The following is a 27,019-nucleotide window of genomic DNA, read 5'->3' on the forward strand; positions in this document are numbered from 1 at the left end:
GCGGCCTCAGACGCCCCCAGCGCCGCCCCCCGCCCCTGCGGCCCGCCGCTCCCGGCGTGCACCGCGGCGTGGCGCGCGAGGCGCCGCTGACGTCCCAGCCCTGCCGCTGCGCAGCAGCGCGAGCGCGTCACGAGCTCGCGCGGCTGAGTCACCGGCCCGCCGTCGCAACGCCCGGCCATTGGCTGCGGTGAAGCGCGGCCCCGCCCCCGCAGCCCGGCGGGGCTATAAAAGCCGCTCCGGCGCCCCCTCCGCGCCTTTAGCCCCGGGTGTCTGAGAGGAGAAAGATGCATCGACTCCGCTCACGGGCCTCCACGGGGATTTCTGCCTTCGCCGCCGGTTCGCCCTCTGCCTGCTCTCGCCAATCACCTCCGCTGCCCCGGCCCGAGAAGTCAGCCTCGCAGAGGCGTTGGAGTAAAAAGCGCTCCTGCTCTTCTATCGGCTGATTGTCGCTGATTCCCGGGCGGGGGGGAGCAGAGAGACCGAGACCCGGAGAGGGGCCGCGGGAGCCGAGCCGAGCGCCGCTGCGACCATGCCCAAGCCTAAGAAGCGGGGGAGCAACCACCAGCGCGGAGCCGGTGAGCGCGGCCGGGCCGGCGGGCGGGGGAGCGGGGTCTAGACGGCGTTTCCCGTGGCCGCAGGAGGGTCGCCCCGTCCGGCGGTGCCCCGCCTCCCCGCGGGCGGTGGGGGTGAGCAGCGAGGCGGGCGCGGCCGCGGGGCTCTGGCTGGACGGGCCGGGGCCGGGCGGGTGACAGGAGCCGTCCCTGAAACCGCCACCTCACGCCGCTGCGCGCATGCGCCGGGGAGCGGGGGGGCTCCGGGCGCGGCCGCGCTGGCGCCGGCGGCGGGGACGGGAGCGCCCCAGGGCAGCGGCGGCTCGGGCCGCACCACCGCCAGCTGGTGTGGCTGTGTGTCACCTTGCTGTGCCCCGAAAGGCTGCTGTGTCTTTTTAAAAAACCCCTTATTCTTAGCCTAAAACAGGGTATTATAAAATAAACAGTCTTTATGCAGATGCAGAATACGCGTGTCTGAGGTGTTGATGCTTGGGCAGAACGGAGATTCTGCGGGGTGGTGAGAAATTTCACTTCAGTCTAGCATAGCGATGGGCAGCATCGGTTTCTAATACCAGTTTTTCAGGAAGTGAGCAATTTTTGGGGTGTTTCTGCAACTGCTGTTATTCTAGTTTGTGAAGGGCTTGCTGTCGTTCTTGTCACTTGTGTTGAAGTTCCCTGTTTGAATCAGCAGAAGCAAGAAGGTGGCCATGTCAGAGCTCTGAGCTTCCAACTTTCTTTGCTCATGCATTCGTTGGTGGGGTTTTTTTGGGTTATGGTTAATGATACAACTGGCTACAGCTGAAAGCAGCAAAACTTCCGGAGTGTGACTAACTTCATTGGAAAGCTCTTGGACACAGATCCAACTGAAGGTTGATTCTGCCTAGATAAAAATAGTTTTATGGGTCTTGGTAGTCAGGGAGCCTCCCTGAAGCTGGTAAGCCCTGTGTGTAACCTTCTAAATAATTTAGAACCAATTGTGCCACAAAAAATTAGCTGAAAGAACAGAATTCAGAGTTCTGTAAATGATTTTTTGGGAACTGTTGGAGAAATAATGGATGTGAAAAGAGAGGTGAACACTGGTAAAAATACTGCTATATTCAAAAAGTCTGAAGCTGCTGCACCAAGGCCTTCTTGGTCCCAAGAGGGAAAACTTTTATTCCCTGTTGAAGCATTTGATGTTCTGGGTTGTATACTTTTAATTCAGTATTAAAAGAGTTGGACATGGCTGATGCTGCACATACTACACTTAATCCCATAAATCCTGCATTGCACTGGGTAATGTATGTTTGCCTAAAGGTTCAACTTAGAACTGTGTTGAAGCTCCTCAAAATTAAAAAATAAAGACTGTATGGCAGTTTTTTTAGGTAGCTTGTTCTAACAGTTAAATTAACGTAGACCTATTTTTAAAGTATAGTCACAGAAAACTGCATTAATATGAAGTTGATTGTAGAAAGATCCTAAATTTACAGTAGGAATTCAGCCAACATCTGGAGTAGGAATTGGACCAATACTAGGTGGGCCCTTCCTCACGGTTCACAAATGGTCTTCCAGAACAAAGCCAACTAAATCTTCAGAATAGGGGGGACTAAAGGAACCAGCAGAAGATGGAAATGTTCTTGCTATGGGTGGGTCAGGGAGAGTGAATCTGCTGGGAGATTCAGCTCTACTTTTGGTGCTCAGATTTTCCCTTTACGTATGAAAAATGACCAAACTATTGTGTTCATTTTTCTTTAAGGTGGTCAGCCCAGAAATGTGCAGCCTTTTAGTGATGAAGATGCTTCAGTTGAAACTATGAGCCACTGCAGTGGCTTCAGTGATCCTGCTAGCTTCACTGAGGATGGTAAATTCTTTCATTTATATCTATTCATCTTTTTAAAAATGTAAAACTGAGCTGGTTTAGGAGTTCTGATGTAGTCGTTTTAAGTAGTAGACTGTAAGTAGCAGTAACAAAATAATGGCATTACATTAACACTTTTTGATGGTTAATCCAGTGGCTATTGGTTTTGTTTGGTAAGAGTATACTCTAGGTTTCATGAGCATTGTAAAACTATGAGGCTCTTTTCTATTACAATTATGGAGTGCTGATATAGAGACAGTAAGAATTTTAAGGTGTATTGTAAGACATGGGTCTTCATAACAGGTAGTTGAACCAGTAAGAACTGCTGAAGAGTTTAAGATGGGAAAAGTCACATTTGGCTGTTTTGAGCTAGATTAGTGCTTTGTCTCCTTTACCATCTTTGCAACCTGGACTGGTCTACTGTCATTTTGTTGGGAGGAGGAGACCTGAAAGCCTGCTACAGGGGGATAAGACAGGGAGCCATTTCTGGATATGTGCTGTTCTTAGCTGAGCTCCTATTGCAGAGGTATCTGAATTGATGCCCTATAGGACAGGCTGCTTTGACTCACTGCATCAGCTGTGAGCACCTCGGTGTACTCTAGGGGTAGACATAGTGGACTGAAAATGTGTTGTTGACAGGCTTGGCTGATGGTCATCAGGTGGAGAAAATTCATGTAAGACGTGAATTGCTCCCTCATACATCCTTGGCACATGTAAGAAGCAGATCTAGAAGCAGCGCAGATGTATCAGTAGCCAGTTTTTATAAAAGTATTTTAGGGCGCAGTCTGATTTAGTAGGTTTAACACCATTATGCTGCTCTAATACGGAACAATTCTGTAGCTGTTGTCTGTGTTGAACTGCTTTCTTATTAGTGTTAAAACCATTGTGTTGGATCTACTGTATCTGCTAATGAAATGTGTATCAGTAGGACTAAATTATTTCTTCTGGATTAGGGCCTGAAGTTGATGAAGAAGCCACTCAAGAAGACTTAGAATACAAGTTGAAGGGATTTATTGATCTTACATTGGACAAGAGGTATGATCTGCTTGAAGAAACACATTCATACATTGTTCTCTTGCTTTCTCTGATTTAATAAGGAAAGTACACATGAAATCTTTTTATATGCTTGCTGAGATTTTCATGCTGGGGAGGACTTCTGGATCTAAAAAGACCTTTTTCCTTCCACCAGTTTTTTTGGATGGGTTAGACTTTCCTAACATGTTGAAGTAGAGTCACACTTTCTAGCCTGCAGTACCACTGTGAACTTCATCTCTAAACAAAATTCTGCTGTCCTTGAGTAAGGAAGTAATTCAGAGCATTTAATTTCTTCATGGTACTTCTGTGGGTTATATTGAGTGCAGACAAATATAAACTACCATAAAGCAAAGGTGAGGGTTTAACTGATGTGTGCTGGTTTCAGGACGTCTTCCTTCTCTCTTCTAATAGTGCCAAGACAAGACAGGCAGCCCTTGAAAGTCTGAAAAGTGCATTTTCTTCTAAAATACTCTATGAATTTATCATGGAAAGGAGAATGACTCTAACTGATAGCATTGAGCGCTGCATAAAGAAAGGTAATTAACATGCATGCTATTAGGAAGTAGTAATCCCTATGAAATATCACATTGTTTAAAAGAACTTAAGATTTTGAACGTTCTCTAGTACTTTACAGAGTGCTTAATAATTTAGGTAACATTCCTTTTTTTAAATGTAGGTGTCAGATTTTAACTGTCCTAGAAAATTAGCTGAAATTGTCTTGTATCTGTTGGTTTCTGAATTTCCGCTTACACGCTTTCAGACTTATCTGTAAAGATTAAATGAAGAAAGCAATGCAAAAGGTGATGGCTCATCACTGTGTTAATCCCTAGGTAAGAGTGATGAACAGTGTGCAGCTGCTGGACTGGCGTGCCTTCTGTGTGTGCAGATGGGGTCAGGAATTGAAAGTGAGGAGATTTTTAAGACCCTTGGTCCAGTTCTGAAGAAGATTGTCTGTGATGGAACAGCCAGTATCCAAGCCAGACAGGCTGTAAGTATGAAATGTTTATTTGCCAGGCAGGGACAGAGGGCTGCTTTTGACCAGTTCACTATTGTGTAATCCAGAACTAAAGGTTACCACGCTAGTGTGTATTCATAATGTTGACATAGGCTCTGAATGATGCATAGCAGTTTTCACTGGCTTAAAAAGTTCCACCTGAAGGTTGAATGTGATTCTTTTCTTCAACCTAGGGCCCTCTTAAAGAGCTGTTACATGTAGTACTTTGTCAAGTGTCTGAACTCACTGTATTGCAGTCTCCTTACTGCAGTTCTGAGGGCTGATGTTGAGGTCCTAGAAAACATTTCTCACTTTCCCACTGAGTGATATAACCTTCCTGTATTAATTTTATTTTATTCTTGAAAATCAATTTTATTCTTAAACAGCATAGAAATGTTACTTAAGCATTTACATTTATTTATGGTAAAATCACATACAGCACATCTGAACGACATAAACAATGCAGTCGTACTACCAAAAGTATTTCTAAGTTACTTTTGCCCAGTCATCTCATCTGTACATCAGCGGCATGCCTGAAATAGTGAGTGAAGACTGTCCAAAGCTCTGCCAAAAGTTTTGCTTCTCAAACTTCAGAGATTTAAGTAATATTCTCCAGCTTCCCTTTATCATTGCATGGCTGGCTACTCCTATTCTAGTCAAGCTATGGCACAATAGATACTGTCAGCTGCAAAAGGAGGTATTAGTTCAACAGCAGTTATTTCTACAAAAAACCAAAAGCTATTAAAGTTTGTCCTGTTTAAATGTAGTTTTGAGTCCTGTGTGGTTAGTGCAAACATCACTTTCAAATGTCTTTTTCATTATTCTTTGTAAGAGAAATTGGAGTAGAATATGAGGCATAGGGAACAGATCTGCAGAAGTTGCAAAGTTCCGGGAAAGGCTTTTAAAGTGCAGAGTTTTCATGCCATTTAATTGTAATAGTGGTCAGAAGGGGAAGATATTTCCTGCAGCCATGAATAAATACCGTATGTTGATTACTGTTTATCAGCATAATTTCTGCTAAATCCTAGTGAGATTTAAAATCTTTGGGTGAAAAGAGTGTTATGTGTAGCTTTTTCAAGGGCTTTGTAAGCTATTTTAAAATAATAATACATGAAAAAATGAAGGCTTATGAGTAGCATATGTTGTAAAATCATCCTGAGAGTAGATGGGAATTGGGAGCTAAGTATTACAAAGAAGCTGCATTAAACAGAGTTGGAGACTTCTAGACTCTGCTAAGGTCTTAATCTCAAGTTTTTTACTTCAGATGTTAAATTTCAAAGGTCCGAAGTTTGAAAGTTTTGTCAACTGTAACATTGTCAAATACTGACACTTTTTTTTTTCTTTTGTGTCTAGTGTGCAACCTGCTTAGGGATTTGTTGTTTCATTGTCACTGATGACATTACGGTGAGGATGATTGATACCTTTCAGATGTAATAAACTGGCAAGATGAAAATGTGTGACTCTTAAGCCACTTCCATTATGTTTTTGCCTTGTACAGGAACTCTACTCTACTATGGAATGCCTGGAAAACATCTTCACAAAGGCTTATCAGCGAGATAGAGACACTAATGGTGTATCGAGTACCCATAATACTGTGCTTCATGTCAGTGCTCTCTTAGCATGGACACTGTTGTTGACCATTTGTCCAATGAATGAAGTGAAGAAGAAAATTGAAATGTGAGTATCTTTCTTGAAAAGCAGAGTTTGTAATGACTGTTTATATGCAATGAAACAGTGTTAGCAAAATTTAGATCTCAACGGAATATAACTTACTCCTTAGGCACTTGCATAAACTTCCAAGTCTGCTGTCTTGTGATGATCTCAACATGAGAATAGCTGCTGGAGAAACACTAGCGCTTCTGTTTGAACTGGCACGTGAAACAGATGCTGTAAGTAAACATCAGCAGCTAAACCTTCTTTTGTCAGGACAATGATGAGACAAATTACTTAACCTGTGTTGCGCACCCTGGATCTCAACAAGTAGCAAATAATTCCATGGTTTATGTTCTTTTTAGTGAGCCTGTCCCAGTCTAAGTGGGTATAGCAATAATTCCTAGCTATCATTTTTTACACTTAATTTCTATATTGCAAAACAGGACCAATATAACAAAATGCATCAAATACTACTGAATAGCAACTAGAAATATGGAATGCAAGGTTTAAAATCTAAATCCAACACCTGCATTTAAAATAAAATAAAAAATATCTCCAGAGAGATTCCAGGATAAAACAGTATTGTTTACTGTAGTGGGAGCGCTCATCAGATGCTTACGCAGACAAGTTTGAGTAGTTCACAGTCTGCACAATTCTGCTCTCACAGCCAGAAACCTATCATCAGGTGGAAAACATGTTGACTTAAGTATTGTTTTTTCAGTATTCTTACTTAGGTAAGAATACTTGAGAAGAATAACTCGTATTGCATGATGGTTTCAGAGCATTTGACTATTTGTCAGTTAAGAACTAGGCAGTCACTTTAAGGGGGAGATTTTTAAAGAATTTGCACAAATTTTGCACAGATACCAGTATTACTATGTTTGGTGAGATTTCTTGGAGCTTGTTCTTGAATTGGATTAGGTGCAAGCTGCTCAACATTAGCTCATCCACAGGTAAAGTTGTCTTTACGTTCTTCAGTATACCTTATTAATTTTGAGACTATTTTCTTGACAGCTCAGAAGAACATAGCCTCCTTCTGCTTATGCATGGCAACTTGGGAGAGTTGTCTGAAGGGCTCTTAGCTCAATCAAAGTGCTGTGCTTTGCCAGATTGCTGTCTAAAGTGAAAAGATAACTCATTTGAATCAGAAATCATGACACACTAGCACTGCATAATCTGAAGCAATATGTTAAGGCTTCTGTATAAGTGCAAGCAGTGATTTGAGTGTCTTGGCTATGGAAGTCAGCTTTGAAAGGAGCAAAATAAATTGGGACCACAGCTTGATCCTTTATTTGGTCAAGCTGACCAAGTAATGAAAGTCTTAAAATGTGCTAACAAACTAGACTGCATTCACTACAAATCTCTTCTGCTTCATTGAGGAAATGCCACTTTAATCATTACAAATTATTCTCGTTGAATCCTTAACAAGGATCTTGTTGGATCAGTGCAGATTAAAAATACTGTATTTGCCTTTGACCAGTTCCTCTCAGAAAGCATGCAGTAAACTCAATCTAGTCAGTTGACATGACAAAACATTCATATTAAAAACCCTCACAAACCACAAAAACTTGTTTTTACATAAGGATGCATACATTTATACTAGTCCAGGTGAACTACTGCCAAATTATTAAATGCAGTGGAGAAAATATTTATATGCATGTAAAGCACATATTATACTTTAAGTGTTTTGTTAAGCATTTAAAAAAACAAACCTGCTTTCTAGTTTCCCATTCCATACAAGACTTATATCTAAATATTCCGTACCCTCAGTCTAATGGTGTCTCGCAATCTGCCTCCAGCAGCATGAATTCTGTGCTAACAACCTTAAAGTGCTCTCAGCTTGTTGACAGGAGTGGTTCAGCAGATCTGTTAGATAGTTTGAGTCCCTTGGAATTATGGAGCAGAACAAATTAGCACGTGTATATGGCAGGTTCACATGGCTGACTACCAAAACAGACTTTGTTAGTGCCCCTCCTGGTAAACTGGGTGCTGTGCCTTTGTTCCTGCTGGCTTAAATGCTGCAAATGGAACTGCAGAAGTGCTCCCTGTCTTTTTAAATAAAGTAAGAGATTGAAGAGATCTATGTGCCCAAAATTTAAAAGAGATCCATTTTCTTATTTGTGGGGAAAGAGGTTAAGGCCAGAAAATAAAACAAACAAAAAAAAAACACACTAAAAATTTTTGTTGTTGTTAACCTAGGATTTCTTTTATGAAGATATGGACCTTCTAACAGAGAAACTAAGAGCTCTGGCTACTGATGGAAACAAGCACCGGGCCAAAGTGGATAAAAGAAAGCAGCGATCTGTCTTCAGAGATGTTCTACGGGCTGTTGAGGTGATTCTTTTGTCCCAGATACAATTTAGACCTTAAAAATACATAGTGTAAAATTTAGGGAAAACAATTTTACTATTAAACAGAAGTACTGTTTCAGTGAAAGAAACAGGAAAAACTATTTTAAGTGAGATTTCACAGTCTGATCACTTGTGTGAAATAGAACTGGTTTTCTAGGAATGTAGAACAAAGACACTTGGAATAGGTAAACATCTTGGAAGCTAAGAAGAAAGCTTGGCATGATTTGAAATCACCTTTAAGATTCTACCTCTAGAAGGATCTGAGTCACCTATTATCACATATTGTATTTCGTTGTCCCAAATGTGTCTACTCACACTTGTAAGGTAGAGACTAAATGAGGTTTACAGCCTGACTTAAAGGTGACTTCTGCACTCAGAAGTGGTTTATCTGGGGCTAAGTCCAATTCTTAAAGTAATTTTGAAGATAAAAGTTGAGCATTTGTTCTTTGAAAAGCTTTCTGATAGTGAAGAATATCAGCTTCAAATTCTACATGAGATTTGACTGTAGGTGTGCATCTGCTTTATGATCAAATACAGTGTTTAATATATTTATACTATATTATTTGGAAGGTTTTGGTGTGCCAAATTTATCAGTGAAAACAAAGTTCACTGAGGTGTATAAAATTCCTTGTACAAAAGACTGTAAATTATATAAGTTGTTTCCTTTGATTTTTGCATAGGAGCGTGACTTTCCTACAGAGATGGTGAAGTTTGGACCTGAGCGCATGTATATTGACTGCTGGGTTAAAAAACAAACTTATGAGACATTCAAGGAGATTCTGGGGTCAGGGATGCAATATCATTTGCAGGTGAGCTGCTCTTTGACACTTGGTCAGACTGTTGCTCCCTGTCTGGCTTTGATGTAACTCAGTCTGAATTACAAAATCCTGAGTAGAACTTAGGGAAATGATGAGCTTTGCATTTGAGGTGTTAAAAGACAGCACTTAAAAAATAACTACAGTGAGCTGAAATGGTCTAGGTAAGCTGCTTCTGCTGAGTTGTAGCCTGGGTTTGCTGGCTTAGTAATCGACTTCTCCAAGAAGTAAAATTTTAAACTGAGTATCTTTCTAGCTTCAGGGTTTTTCCTGAATCCTTATGCTCCCTTTCAGCAGAGTGGTGTAGTTGTCTGGCTGCTATAAAGCTGCATGCCTCCACCCTTCCTGTGCAAGCCTGTAAAAGAAAGGCATAGTTTTAGTCAAAAATAATGAACACAACTTGCAGCCCAATAATGACAGCATTCCAGAAGAGAAGGCATAAGTCTTTATCTCTGTTCTGGGAACTGCTTGTTTACTAGTCATCTGTTTACATATGTAGCAGAAGCAGGAACTCTACCTTAGGAGTATATGCTGCCAAATTGCTGTGATAATCATGGAGTTAAAATCTTTAGTCCTGTGTTAGTTAAATTTCTATGTGACTGAGGGAGCTAGGGCATGTAGCATGTTTTTCAGTTTTTTCAAGTACTGCTTTCACAGCCAGATATCTTAAAACTGGTGTGTTGGGAAACTATACAGGTCTGTTCAGCTGCCTCATTTTGTGTAGAACGGGACAGTGTCTCATTTGCTGGGACAAAAATATCAAAGGAGGCAGGAGGGGCTGTCTGTCTTCTCAAGGTGGCAGTTTTCGCTTTTAGCCTTATTCTGGTTAAAGGAGGAAGTGTTTTTGACTTGATTGCAAAAGATAACAGCAATTGACACAAATCTGTGTTTCTTGTTTAGTCAAATGACTTTCTTCGGAATGTGTTTGAGCTTGGTCCACCAGTAATGCTGGATGCTGCAACTCTTAAAACAATGAAGATATCCCGTTTTGAAAGGGTAGGTTATTGCACTTTAATGAATTTTCTTTACTTCATACTCTAATTCATTTCTCCTGCACTTCAGAAGCTGTCATTGTTACACTTTTCACTGTAGTTCTAAGAGTGCCTCATATTGTTGTGAATGAAACCCAGCTTTGTATGCATTTATGAGCTCTTAGATTTTCCACTGGGTGTGTGTCTGCTACTGTGTTTTTTCCAAGGGGCCTGAAGGTTGATGTGGTTGCTACCAGATTCATGTTCCACACATGTGAAACTTGGTCTCTTCTGAGAGATACATGTTTTTGGGGGGGCACCTACAGGAAACCATGGAAATTGAGTCTTTCTAAAGACAGTGTCCCAAACTCAGCAGTGTGAAATGGGCACTAGGAGGTTGACTTTTTTCTGTTGATTGTGAATGCATTCATCCTGCATATAATTTGGGGAATGGTGCTACCAAGTTTAATCTGGGGGTAAATGTAACCTACATGGTATCTGTTTGATATTCAAGACTGACTGGCTTCCAGAATTGCTCATAGTTCAGCCTTCCTTATACAGGCTAAGTTTCTTTTAAATACATGTATATATATATCTGTGTATATATATACGAAAATTAAATCAGCCTTTGGTGCAAAGATAGCATACTATAAATTTCAGAAGGCCTACCAGTTTACTTCAAAGATTAATAAAAGATATTTTCATTTGTAACATGAAAAATCTGTAAAGGGCCTAAGCCTTATGACACGATATAATTCTTTTTTCTTTTTTTATTTTGTAGCACTTGTACAACTCTGCAGCATTCAAGGCTCGGACAAAGGCTAGAAGTAAATGTCGTGATAAAAGAGCAGACGTGGGGGAATTTTTTTAGACTCCCTTTTCAATAGGGTTCAATTTTCATAATTAAAATGAACTTGTAACATTTAAATGACTTTTTTAACTTCTGTAGTCAGTTTGCAGTTGTGCGCGGGTTTGTTACATAGTCTGTAAATATAATGCATGTTGTTGCTTAGTCGCATATACACTGTATATAGATTGATGTAACATTTGGTGCAGGGATACATTATAACGCTTGTGTTAGCCCCCCACTAGCTCCAAAGGTCGAATATATTGTAACTGATACATTAAATGGGGTGGATAACTGTAGTCAAATACCATGTGTCAGATTGGATTCTTTATATAAAGGTAGGGTAATTCATTGACTAAATGTTTTGTTAAGAATGTGCTAATATGAAAAAATGACCATGTTTATGTGAGATTATTTTTAGTAACTTTTTAAAACTCTCCAGTGGTAGATGGACAATGGAATTCCTATGTAAGTGTAACTTTATCCTGACAGGGACTGTGAAGTTCGGTAACTTCCACTGACAGTCAAATAGTGAATGACAAATAGTTGTCTCCATGTAAAATAAAAGCAAGATTCTTGTGTTCTGAAATTGAATATTTAATTTTTGGAATAAAGATGTTTCTCACTGCCTGCTCTGTGTAAAAGTAATTATTCCATGAATGAAAAGCTGTAGCGCTGCCAAAACCCCAAAGGCTGAAAGGGATGGGTTTATTTGCTGGTTCAAACACCTGCTTGGGGTACTCTCAGTGCTTTAGTAGATGCTACATGCAAGTCTACCTTGCTTTTTTAAAGGTGTCTCATACATGAGGTCTGCACAACAGCCTCATCTTGATTTGTCATTGCTTCTCCAATGGTCAAAAGCTTTCTAGTATTGGTGCTGCAAAACATGTCGTTTATCTTAGAGGACCCATTCCAGCTACCCTGTGTTCATCATGTTGAAAACTACTCTTCTCAATTTCTGGTTCTGTAATTGAGAAACTGTCTTAGGAATAGTGGGGGAAAGGGGGGGGTGTTATGTAATAAAGACTAAAACCTAGATAGCTGGAGTTTCTGAACCTGAATATAAAAGTGCTTGTTAGAATAAACATTCTTTAAATGACTATCACCAGATGAAGTAAACATTGCATTGAAAACAAGGCCGCCCCCCTGAAAACTCTTGCCTGCTCTGATAAGGGAAAGTTTGGGTTGGGGTGGAGTGTTTTTTTTGGTTGTGGTTTTTTTTTTTTTTTTTTTTTTTCCTCTCCCAGTCTCTGGTTAGAGCAGAACCTATTCCAGAAAGTCCATGGATACTAATCAGTTGTACCTTCTCCATTACCCTCTTTCCCTGTCCTCCCCGTCCCCCCAAATAATCCCCTCTGTTCAAACTTGTTTGGCTTATAAAACTGATCTCTTGGACTACACAAAGCCTTCAACTGAAATCTATGATGATGAACATGTGTTGTCAGTGTCACACCAGTGGAGAATAAACTTCTGATCCTTGCATGAGGTGAAGTTGTGTGCCTGTACTTGCCCAGCCCAAGACAGTTCCCTTTGAGCTAAACTGTTCCCTCAAGCCTGTTGGCCTCTCCTGTGGCTTCTGCATAGTCACCTTTGATGGCCCTTGCCAGGCACTTTTGATAGCTTCCTGCCCAGCATTTCTGCAGCACCTCCTGGCAGGGAGCCAAGCAGGTGCTTGCCTTTTTCTCTGTTCCACTGTGGTTGCCACCCACAGTGACCTGCATGTCTTCTAGGGCTGTTGCAGAGGTGGGATGTTCTGCAGTCCTGCAGACATCCCAGGGGTTTGCAAACCTTTGCAAGTTTAGAACTGGAGAGGCCTGGGTTCTCATTTTAGGATTATGTTGGTGTCAGGAGTTTTTGGGCATGGGCGTCACAGTGATTTTTTTTCTGGCTTGCAATTCCTTATTTGGAGGGAGGACTTCCAGGAGACTCCTGCAGAAAGGGAGCGATTCTGGGCAGCAGAACTTGTCAGCTTAGGGTGGGAAGTATGAGTCAGGTGATCTATTCTCTATTGCTTCCTGAAAGAAATATGTTTATTGGCAGTTTAAAAGGGATTCAGAATTTTAGACATAGGATGGCTTCAGAAAGAATTTGTTTTGAGCTGCAGTCCCTGTGTGTGTCAGCTGCCTGTCAATACAATGTTCTGTAACATTCCCTTCTGCAATGTCAGCAAGGAAAAAAGTGATCACAAGAACTGTCAGCAAAGGAACAATTACACTACTCACCACCAGTTCATCAGAATTTAATCTTTGAACGACTAAGGATGCCAGACAAATTAGTCCACCCCATAATACTGATCCACTTGAATTTGTAAAGTGTATGGGAGAAGGGGGAAAAGACCCTGTTTTTTCCAGTCTATGACTTTAAAATAGTCATGACTGTAACACTGTAGATATGACTCTTCTGCATAGCAAACTGGTTACTCATAGCTACAGTGTTGTAGATACAACCCTTCTGCATAGCAAATGTATTTTAGACAAGCACTAAACCTAAGAGGTTTGGCACTAACCAAAAAGTTAGTGAAATACTGATCATCAGTAACAGCCCTTGTTCTCCATGATGGGATATTATCATGATTCCAATATAATAAGAAAGATCTGTGTATGTGCTGATTTCTGTTTTAGCAGATGGATTTTGTGAAGTGAGTATACTTAGCCAAGTTGAACTCTAAATATAGACTGAAAGGGGCAGTCTGTTTCATAGCTATCTTTATGGGTACTGCAGGGCTCAACAGGTTCCTATGGGAGTAAAAGTAGAGAGAGGAACTGCGAACCAAGTTTTCTTCACATGATTTTCACTGGCTGATTTCTTCCGTACTGGCACATTACCTGAATGTAATTATGTTGTAAGTAATGCTTCATTCTCCTGTTTTTTTAACCTTTAAGATTTTAATTCCTTTTTTTTCTGTGAAGAATTTTCAGTGTGTTCTTGTTCTAAGTTTTTATTTTACCACAACAACTTAAGAAGAAATTTAAAAGTTGCATAGGGGAAAAAAGTCTTTAGGCAAGGTTAAAGTGCAAGATAAAGTGAAGCCAAAGCTCCCAATGTTTAGATTGGTTTGTTGGGAAAATAATAATACTTTTGTCCAGTGACACTGACGTTTGTATCCTTTCTCCTTTGGCATGTCAATGGAATCAAACAAACATAATATAAACTTTTCTGAATTAATAATGGTAATCTTCACTGTTTATATGTGCAAATAATTAAATGATTAGTAGTAAATGCAAAAACATATAATTCATAATACTAATGAATCAAAGGTACTCACATTTATTACAGTTCAAGTTGTTAAGAAGAGTCTTCCCTGAAGCTGCAGGGAGGCATTAATGAAAATACCCAAGAGAAACAACTGCTCTTCAGAATCTAAAAATAACCAAAAGCCTTTGTGCACGAAGTGGTAACTTTTAGCACACCGTTCAAATGCAGGGCTCCGTGATTGCGTTGGCTGCGGATGTGCATGTGGGGAGACAGCGGAGCAGAGCCAGCTCTGGTGAGGACGTGGCTCACAGACTCTGCTGCCTGGTGCCACATGATGTTCTAGAGGAAGGACAGTGGGCACAGCCATCTGTCCTGAAGTTACTGCTGCACACCTAAAAATCATATGCTAGGTAAGGCTAACTCCTATTATGCCAGCTTTTCTACGCTTTCTTTGTACTTTGAAGCAACAGTTCTGAACAGAGAAAAAAAATAAGGTGTAATCTTTTCTTATGGGCTGTTAAAAAGAAATGTGAAAATATCCATATAGTCCTGTCAATCTCCACTAGCAAGAGAACAAGCCCTGTTGTCAGGATTGATTTCAGTGCTTACTCTTCAGACTTACTGAGGCTCATTGAATGTCTACTTTGCTGTGTGCTCTCAGATTTGGGGGAATTACATACAACAATCTTCTGTATTTGGTTTGATGAGGAAAGGAGTGAGTGTTTTCTGCAAACGATCAGGGCTATATTCCTCAAATTTTAGGTTTTTAATTTAAGTGTTATGTTAGGAAACTGGTCACACTGTATTCTTTATTCCTTGGAGAGAAAGAGAAGGCTCAGAAGCATGTCAAGAGGACAGTTCAACCCATCTAGGATTCAGAGATCACCCTTAGGTGCTTAACACACGTCATCAAGGGAGGTTTGCATCCCATGAAGTGCTGATTTATGTTGGCAGGTAAACTTGAACTTGGGAGCTTTATAAAATGCTAAATGGGTAACATACACTCTACTCCAAATTTAACTGTGTAAGCTCCCTCCTTACATTCACTAGCAAGAAAAAGGTACATTTAGGCCGTGATTTTAAGGTGAGAAAGGCATATCTTAGAATGAGAGGGATATTACCTGGAGGAATGTATTTTTCTTCAATAATTACAGAGGGATTTGTCAGTGACAAGTGTAGACAAACGTGCCTACTTAGAGTGTCTGCATCTCCTTATGGCTAGAAGTGTAGTTTGTTTCTAGAAGACATTTTTGGAATCAGAGTGGTGTAAAGAAAAGAAAAAGACTGATAAGGAATTATGTGCAATACATAGAAGCAGCCTCCTCAGATATTGCTTCTTTTCTATATATAATCTTCTTTCAAAACTGTATTTATATGAAGTATCATTCACTGAGTTCATGTACCCAGACTCTACAGAGAAACTGTTTTTACTGATTGGACCTCATCCAGTGCCTTTTTTAAAGCAAGGGGTATTAGTCCGAAGAGAAAGCTTTTAAAATTTGTCCAAAATTGTGTGAAATAGAACCACACTACAAGACTTTTTTTTGTTCCATTTTTCACAAATAATAACGTCACAGTGATATTCTAAGGTATGTAAACAGACACATACTCTTGTTGCTTATCTCCCACATTCATACCTGCTTTCCCTGTTTTATCTCTAAATTATTTGATGCTGAAAGAAGAGGACTTGAGTGACATCCTTTCGGGAAGTGTTAGTGAAGGTTTGGCTTTCACTGTGGTCAGGATCTCACACCATCTCTTACCAAGTACTCACCAAATCAAAGGATAATATACTAAATAGGTACCATTCAAATCAATGCTGGAGCCAGTCAAACTGATTTTTTTCTTTCTCTCTTTCCCCATACATACACATATGTGCACAAACACAATGTAAAACCAAAATGTTTCAATCATCAAAGATTTCCAAGAATAAACAAGTGCTATGTACTGAGTTATCCCTGCCTTCAAGATCTAGTAAGTATGCTGGTCATACAAATCCCTTTATTTTAAGGATTGCTTAGGCTGCTCAGTATTTTCTTAGAACAGGACACCAAATGTTACCAGTTATTTCCCATAGCCATGTGTTAATTTACCTTTTAAATTATTATTTCTTTTAGATACAATGGAGAGGCCTTCCTTGGAATTTAACCTGCCTGATACTCATGAAGAAGGAAAACTTTATGTAGTTGATTCCCTAAACAACCTAAACAAGCTAAATGTTTGTCCAGATGAATCCCAACATTCACTAGGTATGCATGATAGGTTGTATGTGGATTTCTATATATACAATCCATATTGCGTGTCACTGATGTCAACAGCCTTAATAGGCCAATATGTATGACAAGCTCTGTACTGAAAAATGTAAGAAAAAGATTGAAAATGGCATAATTTAGAGAGATCAGACAATGATTTAGCTGCCCCTGCTGAGTATTTCTGCTTTAGGTTCTTGAAAATCCTTGCATTTAGTTGGGATTTACTGTCAAACCTGAAATTATCTTCCATTTCAGTCAGAATTTATCAGGTGATCACTTGCAGGATAATGTCTCTAGTAATACCCAGTATACACCTTCTACATAAATAGCATCATAACTCTTCCCAAGCACTAAAATTCATAAGTGGCAATAGAAGTACCTGAGAATTTCTGTTCATTCCTTTAAGACACACCTCCTAAGAACTCAAACCAATTACCTGAAATATCCCATGAAACCTTTAAGCATTTTACTTTCCAGACTTTCTTTACTTATAGTTTCAGATATGGCTCCCACGCTTCTACTGGTTTGATAAGGCTTTTGCCTTTGATTTCTCACAGCAACAAGAATATTTTCACCCAGTGATAGCTACAATGTATTTCAGTTCTTTGTGACCTGAAAATATCTTAAAACCTGGAGCTCTTCATCAGCATTCCACATAACAATATTTGAATCTGCTTTTATTTCCCTTACTGTAATGGGAAATTTGAGTGAAGAAATTTATAGATCAACAGCTGTGTTGAAGCATGTTTCAAGCGGCCATAACTTAATCATGCTTCTAGTTATGGGTCTTAAATGTGTTCTCATTGCTTCTGTTTCCAAGTCCTCTAACTTTTCCTAATCCAACTAACTAGAGTGGTGCTGGTTTCTGCATTTAATGCAAATATGTTAGACATAAAGTACTAAATTCTCATATGCTGATCTCATTCTGATATTGTCACTTCTACACGTAGAAAATGAGGCAATGGCATACATAGATATTAATGTCAAAGAAGCTCCTCTCAGTGTGACTGTTTTGCTTTCTTTTGCAATTTTTATTGGACAGTACTATTTACTTTTCAGATATATATACAAGGTTCTGTGGAAACATATGTGGTTCTCACATGCATGCATTCATTATTCCTCCCTACATTTCAGTAGTAAATAATGGTAGCTTAATAAGTATTTTATTCAAAAATTTGTAAAGTTTTTTGGTTCCTTCTAGGATTATTGTTTTAATGTAGTTTTTAAGCTTGGAGAGTCTGTAGATATCTCATACTGTCAGCTACCTCACTCAGCAGCATAAAACTCTGGTTCTCTTGCCAGAAAATCAGAGACACGCCAAAAGCTATTTAAAATGTATATACCTTTTGGTTTCTTCAATAGGAGCCATGCAGTAATTTATTTTAGGTGATAAAATGTTCCCACTGTTTGCAGTTTGACAAGAGTGTGTGCTCACCAATTCCTCACAACACTCCAGTCTAGCACATTCAGCCTGATGAAATAGTAAGAAGAATTCATTAGGCAGAGCGAGCTCAGACCACTTTTGAGACCACTATTGATAGCTTAGGATGCTTGGCAGGCAGCAGTAGCAGGCCCTGCCCACCCCTAATATTCTGATTAGAAAACAATATTGGTGCAGACACTTAGTGCATGGTGCATTTGTTATGAATGCTAAGGGAATAACAATAGAACCTCAAAGGACAAATACGAAAATATTTCAGCTTACTCATGGACAGGAGTGTTTTAAACATAAAATAAAGAAAAATAGGATATTCCCAGAGATCTGCCATCTCAGTGAATTGCCTAGCTCTAGGTAGGGTCATTATTAAAGTGCTATAATGGCACATGCAGCCTTTCCTCAGCTTTATCACTACAGGCCCAGTTGCAAAGACCTCAGAGATTTGCACCAGCTAAAACAAGAACATGATCTAGAAATACATTTTCCACAGATGTACATGCTACTCTCCCTTTCAGAATGGCAAGACAGCAATTACAGAAGGATAAATTACAGTAATTTGCATGTAATTTTAGTATGTATGAGACTGACACCAAAATGAAATTACATTAGCTTCCTCCTCCCTCCAAAACAGAAAATAAATCTTTGCAAGTTATTACACTAGTGTACAAATTTAAGATTAAACAAATCTGGCTCAAGTATTTTACATTCACATGAATTGCCTCATGGTGTTCAGCTGACTTGTTCTCTTTAGGGCTTATTACCACCTCACATTGATTGCAACTATTCCTATGAGAGAAACTACTGAGTTTCCCTATGTATGCAACACACTCTTTATAAAGCAGTGAACTGGCTTGTTGAGCTGATTCAAGGTCAGCATTACAAGTGCTTTTCCTTTTCCCTCTCATTCTTCCTGTGCTTAAAGGACAACATATGTAGTCCATATAGGAATGTGTTCCATTCTTGACAATTGGGAGGTACCTCATTTTTTCACTGGAATGAAACCAAAAATCCTAAAGATGAAGAAGAATATTGAAAACATTTGTTTTAAGATAAAACAGTCAAGACCTACATTCATTCTATCCAACATCAGGAGCTTAACTGAGGTGTTTACTTTGGGAAATTAATCATTCCAGGGATACTTTTCATTAAACAGAAACAGAAGCATATCTAGAGGATGAATGCGTATGATGAATCTGTACCTTGGTTTTCAATAGGAATTTTTCTCTCTTCCCTTTTGAAAAGGTTAAGTGCATTCAAGCCCTTACACAGCTGCCTGATGAAAACTTCATTGCAACCTTTGTACATGTAAAACAGCTGTACAACTCTGAACCCTAAACCGGGTCAACTTCAACAAAACACTGTATTTCAGCAAAAGAAATATTTTTGTTGAATATGTTCTAACAGCTATAACAGATGTATCATTTTTTATATTTCCTAATTCAAGCTGAGTTCATAGAGTTGATTTCTTCCCTTTCCATGCAATATCACAGGAAGTAAAATCTGTTGGCCAAATATATGATGTACTCTGCATCATTTCATGAAGCCAGAAGTATTTTGTCATGCTTATCCTAACTGGCCTTAAAAAACTGGGTCACCAAATGATTTGTCATCTCTTAACAGATGAGGAGGAGAACACTGGTGGTACTGGAGAAAGGATGGCAGGGAGCAACACAAGAAACCAGTGTTTGTTCTTTGTCATCTTTATTCTTACTTTGATCGTCAGTTTGGCACTTGTTTCATTTGTAATATTCTTAATACGTAAGTAACCAAAGAGTGGTTCTTAAAAATGTGGGGCCAATTGGAAAAAGAACTTTTCTGAAATGTGTCACGCTACCTTACAACATGCTACTGCTGTATTTGCATGGTCAAAGGCAATTCTGGCTTTGGCTGGTTCTGGGCACTGGGTCCCAGTCCTGGGGGCAGAAGTACAGGCAAACAACACTCTCTCAGGGCTAAAAGGCAAAATTTTATTCTTAGTGCTAAAGATTTGTGAGTTTCAACAGCTGTGAAGAATTTATCTCAGCAGCATTATACTGTGTCGCTAAAAATGCTGAGTGGAAATGAAATTAAAATTTAAAGGTAATTGTATGGCAGTGAGATACTTTGGCAATTTGCCTTCCATTCCTTTCCAGATCAACCTCAGTATTGGGGTCATTCCACTGAAACTGGAATTATACCCAGGCTAACACTCAAATCAGGCTACCTGAAGGAAGACTTGAGGGTTGTCATCAAAGTACTGACTGGAAATTGGCTTGGAACTAAGAAACTCTTAAGCATAAGAAAAAAATCAGATAACATTTATGAAGATTTGCATGTAGTATTGAGTCTGTAGACATAATTACCGTTCCAGTTTTTTAGGACTGATCAGGTGGGTTTAGCTAAAGACATGGCTGGTTAATCAAGATGACCCTTGTCATCTTGGGGTTTTCTGAGCTAATAATATTGAACAGAATATGAGGTGCATTATTTCAGTGTACAAGTCTATTTTGAAAGAATTGGAACCCATGTGAAATCAAGATTTCCTATATCCTATAGCAGGGAATTTGCTGGAACATAGCAAAAATCCTGATTTTTTTTTTTTTTTTTTTGACCAGGAAATCTAACCCCTGACTAAATTACCTTACAGGCACTCAAAGAAAGAAATATCAGACAAGTAAAGAACATAAAGTAGAGTTGAAGTGACATGATTGTAAAATCCTAATCAAAATACCACATACTTGAATTTCTATTTAACAAGGAGCTGCTAAAAGTAGAGACTTGGTATAAAAAAAAGAATATTGTCTTGCTCTAGTGGAAAAATGCTAAACTAATGTGAAAAGCTTTCTTACAAGAATTAAAGCAGTTTGCTTGGGCTCACGTTGGTGGAAGCCTGTGGTTTTTGAAAGTGATTTCAGTGGTGTTTCCGTTTATGTTACAATGTTCTATTAGATATACATAGATACAGACATATGTATGAGTGTGTTATATAATCTGAGATGTTTGAAAACCACATCCATAGATTCATTTAGCATTGCCACTATTACACTTAACCTTCAAAACCTATGGGTAAATTTTTTAACTTCAGAAGGCCAAAATAAAAATAGTTCCAAAAGGGCATATTGGCATGCCAGAGGAGGCTGGCCTCAAAATGCCAGTATTTGCAAGAATTTTCCTTTAATGTAAAATACAATACGTGCACATACTGACCACAAATTGGCTCTTGAAGCCCGTAAATAAGACATTTCCCTGTGGACATTAATGGAATGGATACACTCCTGAAAACTGCAAAAATTATCTGAGCCATATCTGATTTTATTGCTCTGCACTAAACTGAAAAAAAAAAAAATCCAGAAAATAAACAAAAGAGAATGTAATGAGCAGGTAAACCCACCAGATGTATAACTTCTTATCATTATGTTCTGCAGTTGTTCTCCTTTTTAATGTATTTAGTCACCACAATTCCTTACAAAGTCTCACAGGAATGCAAGTGAGAGTAGTGATGCTCTTGACTTAAGTCAAGTTGCCAATTTAATGAGGTACATTTTCCTTTTCAAGTTCAAACTAGAAATGAGGTGGACCAAATATCAAGCAGACTACTCTCTGAAAAGAAGAACATAGAAGAGCTGAAGAAAATTAACAGTATTATATTAAAGCATCTAAATCAATCAAGAATTAAGGAAAAGCCTTCTGATCTTCATGATTACCTCTTTACCCACGCTGAGCTCAAAGTCCCTGGAGAATAGATCTTCTTTGGAAAGAAATTCAGCATATTCATGACTCAGATATTTTCACATATGGCACACAGGTTGCTGAAACACTGCTGGAAAAGTCAGCTGAATGAAAAATATTAGCAAATAATATTTTATCCTGTTTTATGTGGACATAGTTTTGTAATACAAAGCCCATATGATTCACAATAAACAATGGACTGTCAATTTGGGGCAAGACTTCCAGATTCTCTGTGCATTGTAAATTGCAGGAGTAAGGGCCTAGTTTTACTTTAAATGTAAGTGAATGATCACAGAAAATCACAAGTTCTATTCACATGATTCCAGCATGACCTTGTTCACTTAATCATTCTCCTGTTACCTTTGTACAAGCTTTCTGTTTGTTTCTAGTATTATTTGTAATTAAGGATAACTTCAGATTTCATAACTTATAAATAAATCCATTTCTGCCCTAGAGTTTTATGGTTTTCCTTTCTGTGCATCTAAATATACTGATGTACTACTCTTTTTGTGAAAAAAACCCGGACTTGAATAACAACAAACCCTTTTATAAGATGCTATAGTCAGCCCAAATTTGTGTTGACAGAGTGCGTGTCCTATTGCCTTATATGGAAAATGGGTTTAGAGGACTCAGTCTGGTAACGTCAGAGCAGCATCGCAGCCAGTCTGTCTCACAGCACTGCCAATATGCTGTACTCACAATTTGCAGGTGAAGCCCAAGTGTTTTTATGAAGTGATGTGGGGAAAATGCTACATGTTCTTGTACTCTCCCCTGTAGCTGCTGCTGGCCACCGTAGAGAAGGGCCAGATGAAATATGGTTGGAACCTTCACGGTTTTAATGTGGAGCAATACCTCAGAGGCTAAAAGGAGCCACTCTCTCTGAATTTACACAGTTGTGGAGACAGACACCTGAAAGTGTGATCACATAAGGGACTGCTGCGTAGCTTTGTCATTTTTAGTATTCAGAACCTTCTACTGAAATATGCATTAAGAAGGCATCTCCATAATCAATCAATAAATTTGTTACTCCCATCATAATGGTGGAATGGCAGCTGAAACTATGGAATATGTCCAACACCTTCTCTTTTACTTCAAGTTCTCATTCTCATCCAATTCTTTCTTATCTCTTCTGGACAGTTTTACAAACAAAAAAAAAGTCACCAAAGTCAACAGCTTGCATTGCCGCCTGCTTTTCCAGAATGCATGATAGTCCTTTCTGTGATGACTACAACATTGTCTACAACAAAGTGAAGAGCTGAGTCCAGGAGAATTTCTTGGTATCACTCTGCTTGGATTTGCCTGCCAGTTCTATTCCTGCTACAAGGAGTGCTTTGCTTTACGCCTATGTTTTACATCACTTTCTTTCTATTTCCTGATTTTTATTTTGCTGATGTATTACTGTCAAGTAAATGGTGAAGATTGGTTTCAAGAGTTTATTACTCCTACTGTTACTTCCCAGATGAAATTTTAGTTATCTCCTCTGGACATCACAAGTAGTTTTTACAAAGATGACTCTAATACAGCCATCAGAGAATGACAAAAGTAGGTGTAGAAAACTTGTAAGGAAAGGAACCCTAAAAGTTTAACCCAAACATTTTTCTGTAAATGCTGCTAAATGATAAAAGAAAGGTATCTTAAGACTAAAATCATGACACTTGCAGTGTTGCTTCTCTGTTCTTCTCTGAGCTGTCACCTGCATTTTAGTGACAGTATTAAGCTCTCATCCCACCCACTCTCATTGTAGCCACTGTAACTGCTCTCAAGCTCCTGCCTTGCACTGACACACATCCATACTTGTGACCCAGGGAGAAATGCTAGTATTTGGCACTCAGTGTATCTCAAACATATGGATTTGTCACATCCTTCATTGCAACTGCACTTATCAGAGCAGTCTGTGGTCCACTAGAAACTGATACCAAGAGCCAATAGATTTTTTTTTCCTGGCAGGAAACTGTAAATAAAATGTGTGCTACAGCAACAGTCCCAAAGAAATGAGTTTCCTCATCTCTCTGATGTTGTCCTCAATTACTCTTAATCTGGTTGCTAAATCAGTACTCATAATAAATCCACTTTTTCTGTCTCTGCTATTGATTAGAAATGTTGTTTCATTCCATGGTTTCCTCCTGCAGGATTCTGAATGACCTCAGCTTCTCCAGACTTACGACCAGCTGAGTCATAACAATGTACAGGCATGCTCGGTATCATACAGGACTGAGGCCTCAGATCATTCTTCTCATATTTAATTGCTTCTTCACTTACAGTGATCAACAATTAAGATCAGTGACTGAAAAATTGCAAAGGTCCAGTGCTGATCCTGCTAGTGCTGCTGAAACACACCTGCTGTTGGAGATACTTGCAGACATGGAAGACATGGGGCAGCACTGCTTATGGCTGCCTTTGGCTTCTCAGCTCAAGCTAACAGTAGTTGACAATATCCATTTACTGTCAGAACTGCTTCTATATGACATCAGAGCAAGGGTTGAGAGCAGAGTGCCAAAATCCCTTCATCAACACTGTCTGGAGGACCCCCTACAAGCTCCTTTAGGGGAACTTTTCTGTCTAATCTACTGACAGTGAAGTCGTCCCAAACAAACCAATACTTCACTCTTAAAACCTCCTACAAACCTGACCCTGAAGCGAATTTCAGCTCAGTTCAGAGGCCCATAATCCTTATCTCAAATAAACAGCTAAGTAAACTCCAAGCTCCACCTGCATGTGACGTAACCACTGTGCTGTACATGGATGTTGCAATGCCTCCTGCAGGCCTTGGTAAGTTCTCTCTTCCTGTATTGCTGCACATCTCAAGAGCCTTTGCAATGTCTGGTATTACAACAGGAGAAAGATGATCTGACAGGTTCATCTTACAGCAGTCACAGCTGTTCTTGGTAATACTGCTTCTTTCCTTATTCTCTTATTTGTAGGCTGTAGAGGTATCTACCCAAAGTAACTCACCTTTCAGTAACTCTCTGAGTCCACTGTAATTGGAAAGAGTGCATAGAGGGTTCAGATAGATTTCACAACATGCCACTGACACTCATCTGCTCCAAGTACTGTCATTGGTGAAATAATAACATGGCTTCAGGAAATTTTCTGCTGAATAAACCTGGACAATATTAGAAAAATGCTGGTAAGCGAAGAGGAACATGTGGAAGATTTAACCAATAAGTTACCTCCACCTTCCAGCGAAGGCATTGTCATGCCAATCCCTGAAGTGTTGGCTGAATCTTTAGGTTGTCAGGTAATATCAGTAGACAAAATACTTTCTTGCCTTGGTTAGCTTGCTGAGAAATTCACTCCTTTGTTCCAGATACAGCCCATGTTCTTGTTAACCTCAAACCATCAGTGTCTGACTAGCGAATAGTGTCTGACTCTCTGTGGGGAGAATATACAGTACTAAATAGTAGAGGGTCAGCTGGAGCAGGCATTTGCTTACCTTCCTTGGGGTCATGTTACCTTGAGAATATCAGCTTGTACTTGGCCTTGTGCTGCTGTAGAATGAAACAGCTCAAGCTCAATATCTGCAAACAGCATGTAAGAACTGAGGGCAAAACATCCTTCATAGACACCTGTCCATGTCAAATGTTACACAAATCTGAACAGTGGGCACCTTCATCTGAAAAAGAGGCACAGAGGATAAAGAGGGATTTTGAGAGACAATCAAATCCATCCCTCTGCTTGACAGCAGCATTCAATTTACTCAGCCCATTCCTGACAGAAGCTTGTGTATTCACACTGTAAAATATTCAAATAATGGACTGTCCCTGGGCCTCCCCTTCTAGTGTTCAACTAAACACATGGTTAAATCTATTTTTCCTGAAGTCTAACTAAAATTCTCCCCTATGAAATTTAAGCCCATTATCAAGTGACCAATTCCTTGTGAACATGAAAATTAGTTTGTACCTTCCATTTTTTCATTTATTTGATATTATACTAACTGCAAAGCATTTTTAACTTCAAGAAAGCTTTTTTCCCCTTTGAGATACTTGGAATTTTAATCTAATATTTGTTCTTGAAATCTAGTATGAGTTCAGTTCATGTGCTTTGTTCACAGGTAACAATACAAAGCTGAACACGGGTAAAAAACAATAATGATGACGTGTGAACTCTGAATCTGGAAAAAGAGAAAATACCAGGAGGGGCAAAAGGATTGTCATAAGTTTGTTAGACCACATGCTCTCGAAGGTGATGTGGTGTGTGTGGCACACAATCCAAACTGTTCAGGAACACTAAATATGGCCAAGGTATTTGTAAAATGAGCAGAGTGGAATAATGTTGAACAAAGATGAACTATTGGCACAACTAGAAGTATATGAGGAACAAAATCCTGCCCCATGGGGTTTTGAAGTCTTTGAAGATCACATATTTATTTTTGTTTTATCAAAGCATAGTCTTCTAAAATTAAACAAGACTGCCTACAAATGTGAATTTTCAGATCCCGAATTCCAAGTTTTCTTATTAATTTCACTCGGTCTGACTGGAGTTTCTGTTCTTGAGATACAGAACCTACCCCATTGGAAATGGCAGCAAAGCAATGTGCTGGGTGAAAGCTTTACTGTTTTAAAAATATCTGTTTTGACAGACAAAATTGCAACTAGTTCTAATTAGAACTCTGATTAAGCAAAACCTAGATAAAACAAATGCCAAGTAGCAACTAAAAATAGATTTATGATTTGACTAGTAACTGAAAATCATGTGTCCGAGAAGATGCTTAACTTGATCTTCTTATAGGCTGCTCGTACAATTATCTTGGACATGTCGGTGAATAATGAAAGTTGGATCAAAACCTTAGATCTCAGCTCAGTGCTACTGGATTAAGGGGATTGTTCTTTTCAGTTAAGAAAAAATACTCAGCCTGTGTTACTCTTCTTATTTTCCTGAGAGATTAACAGGAATACTAAGATTTAAAGAGAGGGATGGAGGGGGTGAGTGTACTGTCACTTCCTCTGGGATACATAGGAAATAATAACACTGAGGCCAAAGAACTTAGTCCTATTCAAGAACCCAATCAATCTTAGAATTCGAGAAAAGGCTTTTATAGACTCTGTTTCCGATCCTTTCTCTGGTTTCTGGGCCACACTTCAGCAATCGCAATGCTGTCCACGATTCACTGATGAGCCAGCAAAATCCCTGAATGGTAATGAGAACCTTCTAGTGAAACAGTCACAGCACAATGCTGCTGCTAATTTATCACTGTGAGGCAAACCACATTACACACAAGGGTGAAAGGACAATTTAAAAATCGATTGCCTGCCAATTTAAATATCTATTAATAATTATGGGTTTGCTTTTCAGTTCTGCACTGTTCATTTAATCTTAATATCTTCTTCATCACATAACTGACTTTGGAAAACAGTGTCTGTCTACAAGGTGAC

General features: G+C 39.3%; 2 protein-coding genes across 3 annotated transcripts; both read left to right on the forward strand.

The window, feature by feature from the left end:
* Positions 1-240: 240 nt before the first annotated feature.
* IFRD1 (interferon related developmental regulator 1) lies at positions 241-11,687 on the forward strand. 2 transcript variants are annotated; one of them, XM_032106327.1, is made up of 12 exons: positions 242-575; positions 2,287-2,391; positions 3,342-3,423; positions 3,835-3,959; positions 4,254-4,411; positions 5,771-5,821; positions 5,916-6,094; positions 6,198-6,306; positions 8,270-8,404; positions 9,102-9,230; positions 10,137-10,232; positions 10,989-11,687. In XM_032106327.1, the coding sequence occupies exons 1-12, from the start codon at positions 530-532 to the stop codon at positions 11,076-11,078; spliced, it is 1,305 nt and encodes a 434-aa protein (XP_031962218.1). In that variant the 5' UTR covers positions 242-529; the 3' UTR covers positions 11,079-11,687. The 2 variants fall into 2 exon arrangements, with proteins under 2 accessions (XP_031962219.1, XP_031962218.1); XM_032106328.1 differs by lacking the exon at positions 5,771-5,821 and having other exon boundaries at positions 241-575.
* A 354-nt stretch (positions 11,688-12,041) lies between these two features.
* LSMEM1 (leucine rich single-pass membrane protein 1) lies at positions 12,042-22,177 on the forward strand. The gene is made up of 5 exons (XM_032106329.1): positions 12,042-13,896; positions 14,478-14,659; positions 16,367-16,498; positions 19,560-19,697; positions 21,474-22,177. The coding sequence occupies exons 2-5, from the start codon at positions 14,653-14,655 to the stop codon at positions 21,659-21,661; spliced, it is 465 nt and encodes a 154-aa protein (XP_031962220.1). The 5' UTR covers positions 12,042-13,896; positions 14,478-14,652; the 3' UTR covers positions 21,662-22,177.
* Positions 22,178-27,019: the final 4,842 nt, after the last annotated feature.

The sequence above is a fragment of the Corvus moneduloides genome, chromosome 4 (assembly GCF_009650955.1).
Source record: "Corvus moneduloides isolate bCorMon1 chromosome 4, bCorMon1.pri, whole genome shotgun sequence".
In the NCBI taxonomy this organism is placed as follows: Eukaryota; Metazoa; Chordata; class Aves; order Passeriformes; family Corvidae; genus Corvus; species Corvus moneduloides.

What these genes read in the sequence shown, in the direction of transcription:
- LSMEM1 (XM_032106329.1), top strand. An exon ending in TGAATCCCAACATTCACTAG is followed by an intron (nt 16,499 to 19,559) that starts GTATGCATGATA and finishes ATCTCTTAACAG; the next exon opens with ATGAGGAGGAGAACACTGGT. An exon ending in ATTTGTAATATTCTTAATAC is followed by an intron (nt 19,698 to 21,473) that starts GTAAGTAACCAA and finishes TTCCTTTTCAAG; the next exon opens with TTCAAACTAGAAATGAGGTG.
- IFRD1 (XM_032106327.1), top strand. Translation starts at nt 530, where the DNA reads ATGCCCAAGCCTAAGAAGCGGGGGAGCAACCACCAGCGCGGAGCCG. An exon ending in GATCTTACATTGGACAAGAG is followed by an intron (nt 3,424 to 3,834) that starts GTATGATCTGCT and finishes CTCTTCTAATAG; the next exon opens with TGCCAAGACAAGACAGGCAG. An exon ending in TGAGCGCTGCATAAAGAAAG is followed by an intron (nt 3,960 to 4,253) that starts GTAATTAACATG and finishes GTTAATCCCTAG; the next exon opens with GTAAGAGTGATGAACAGTGT.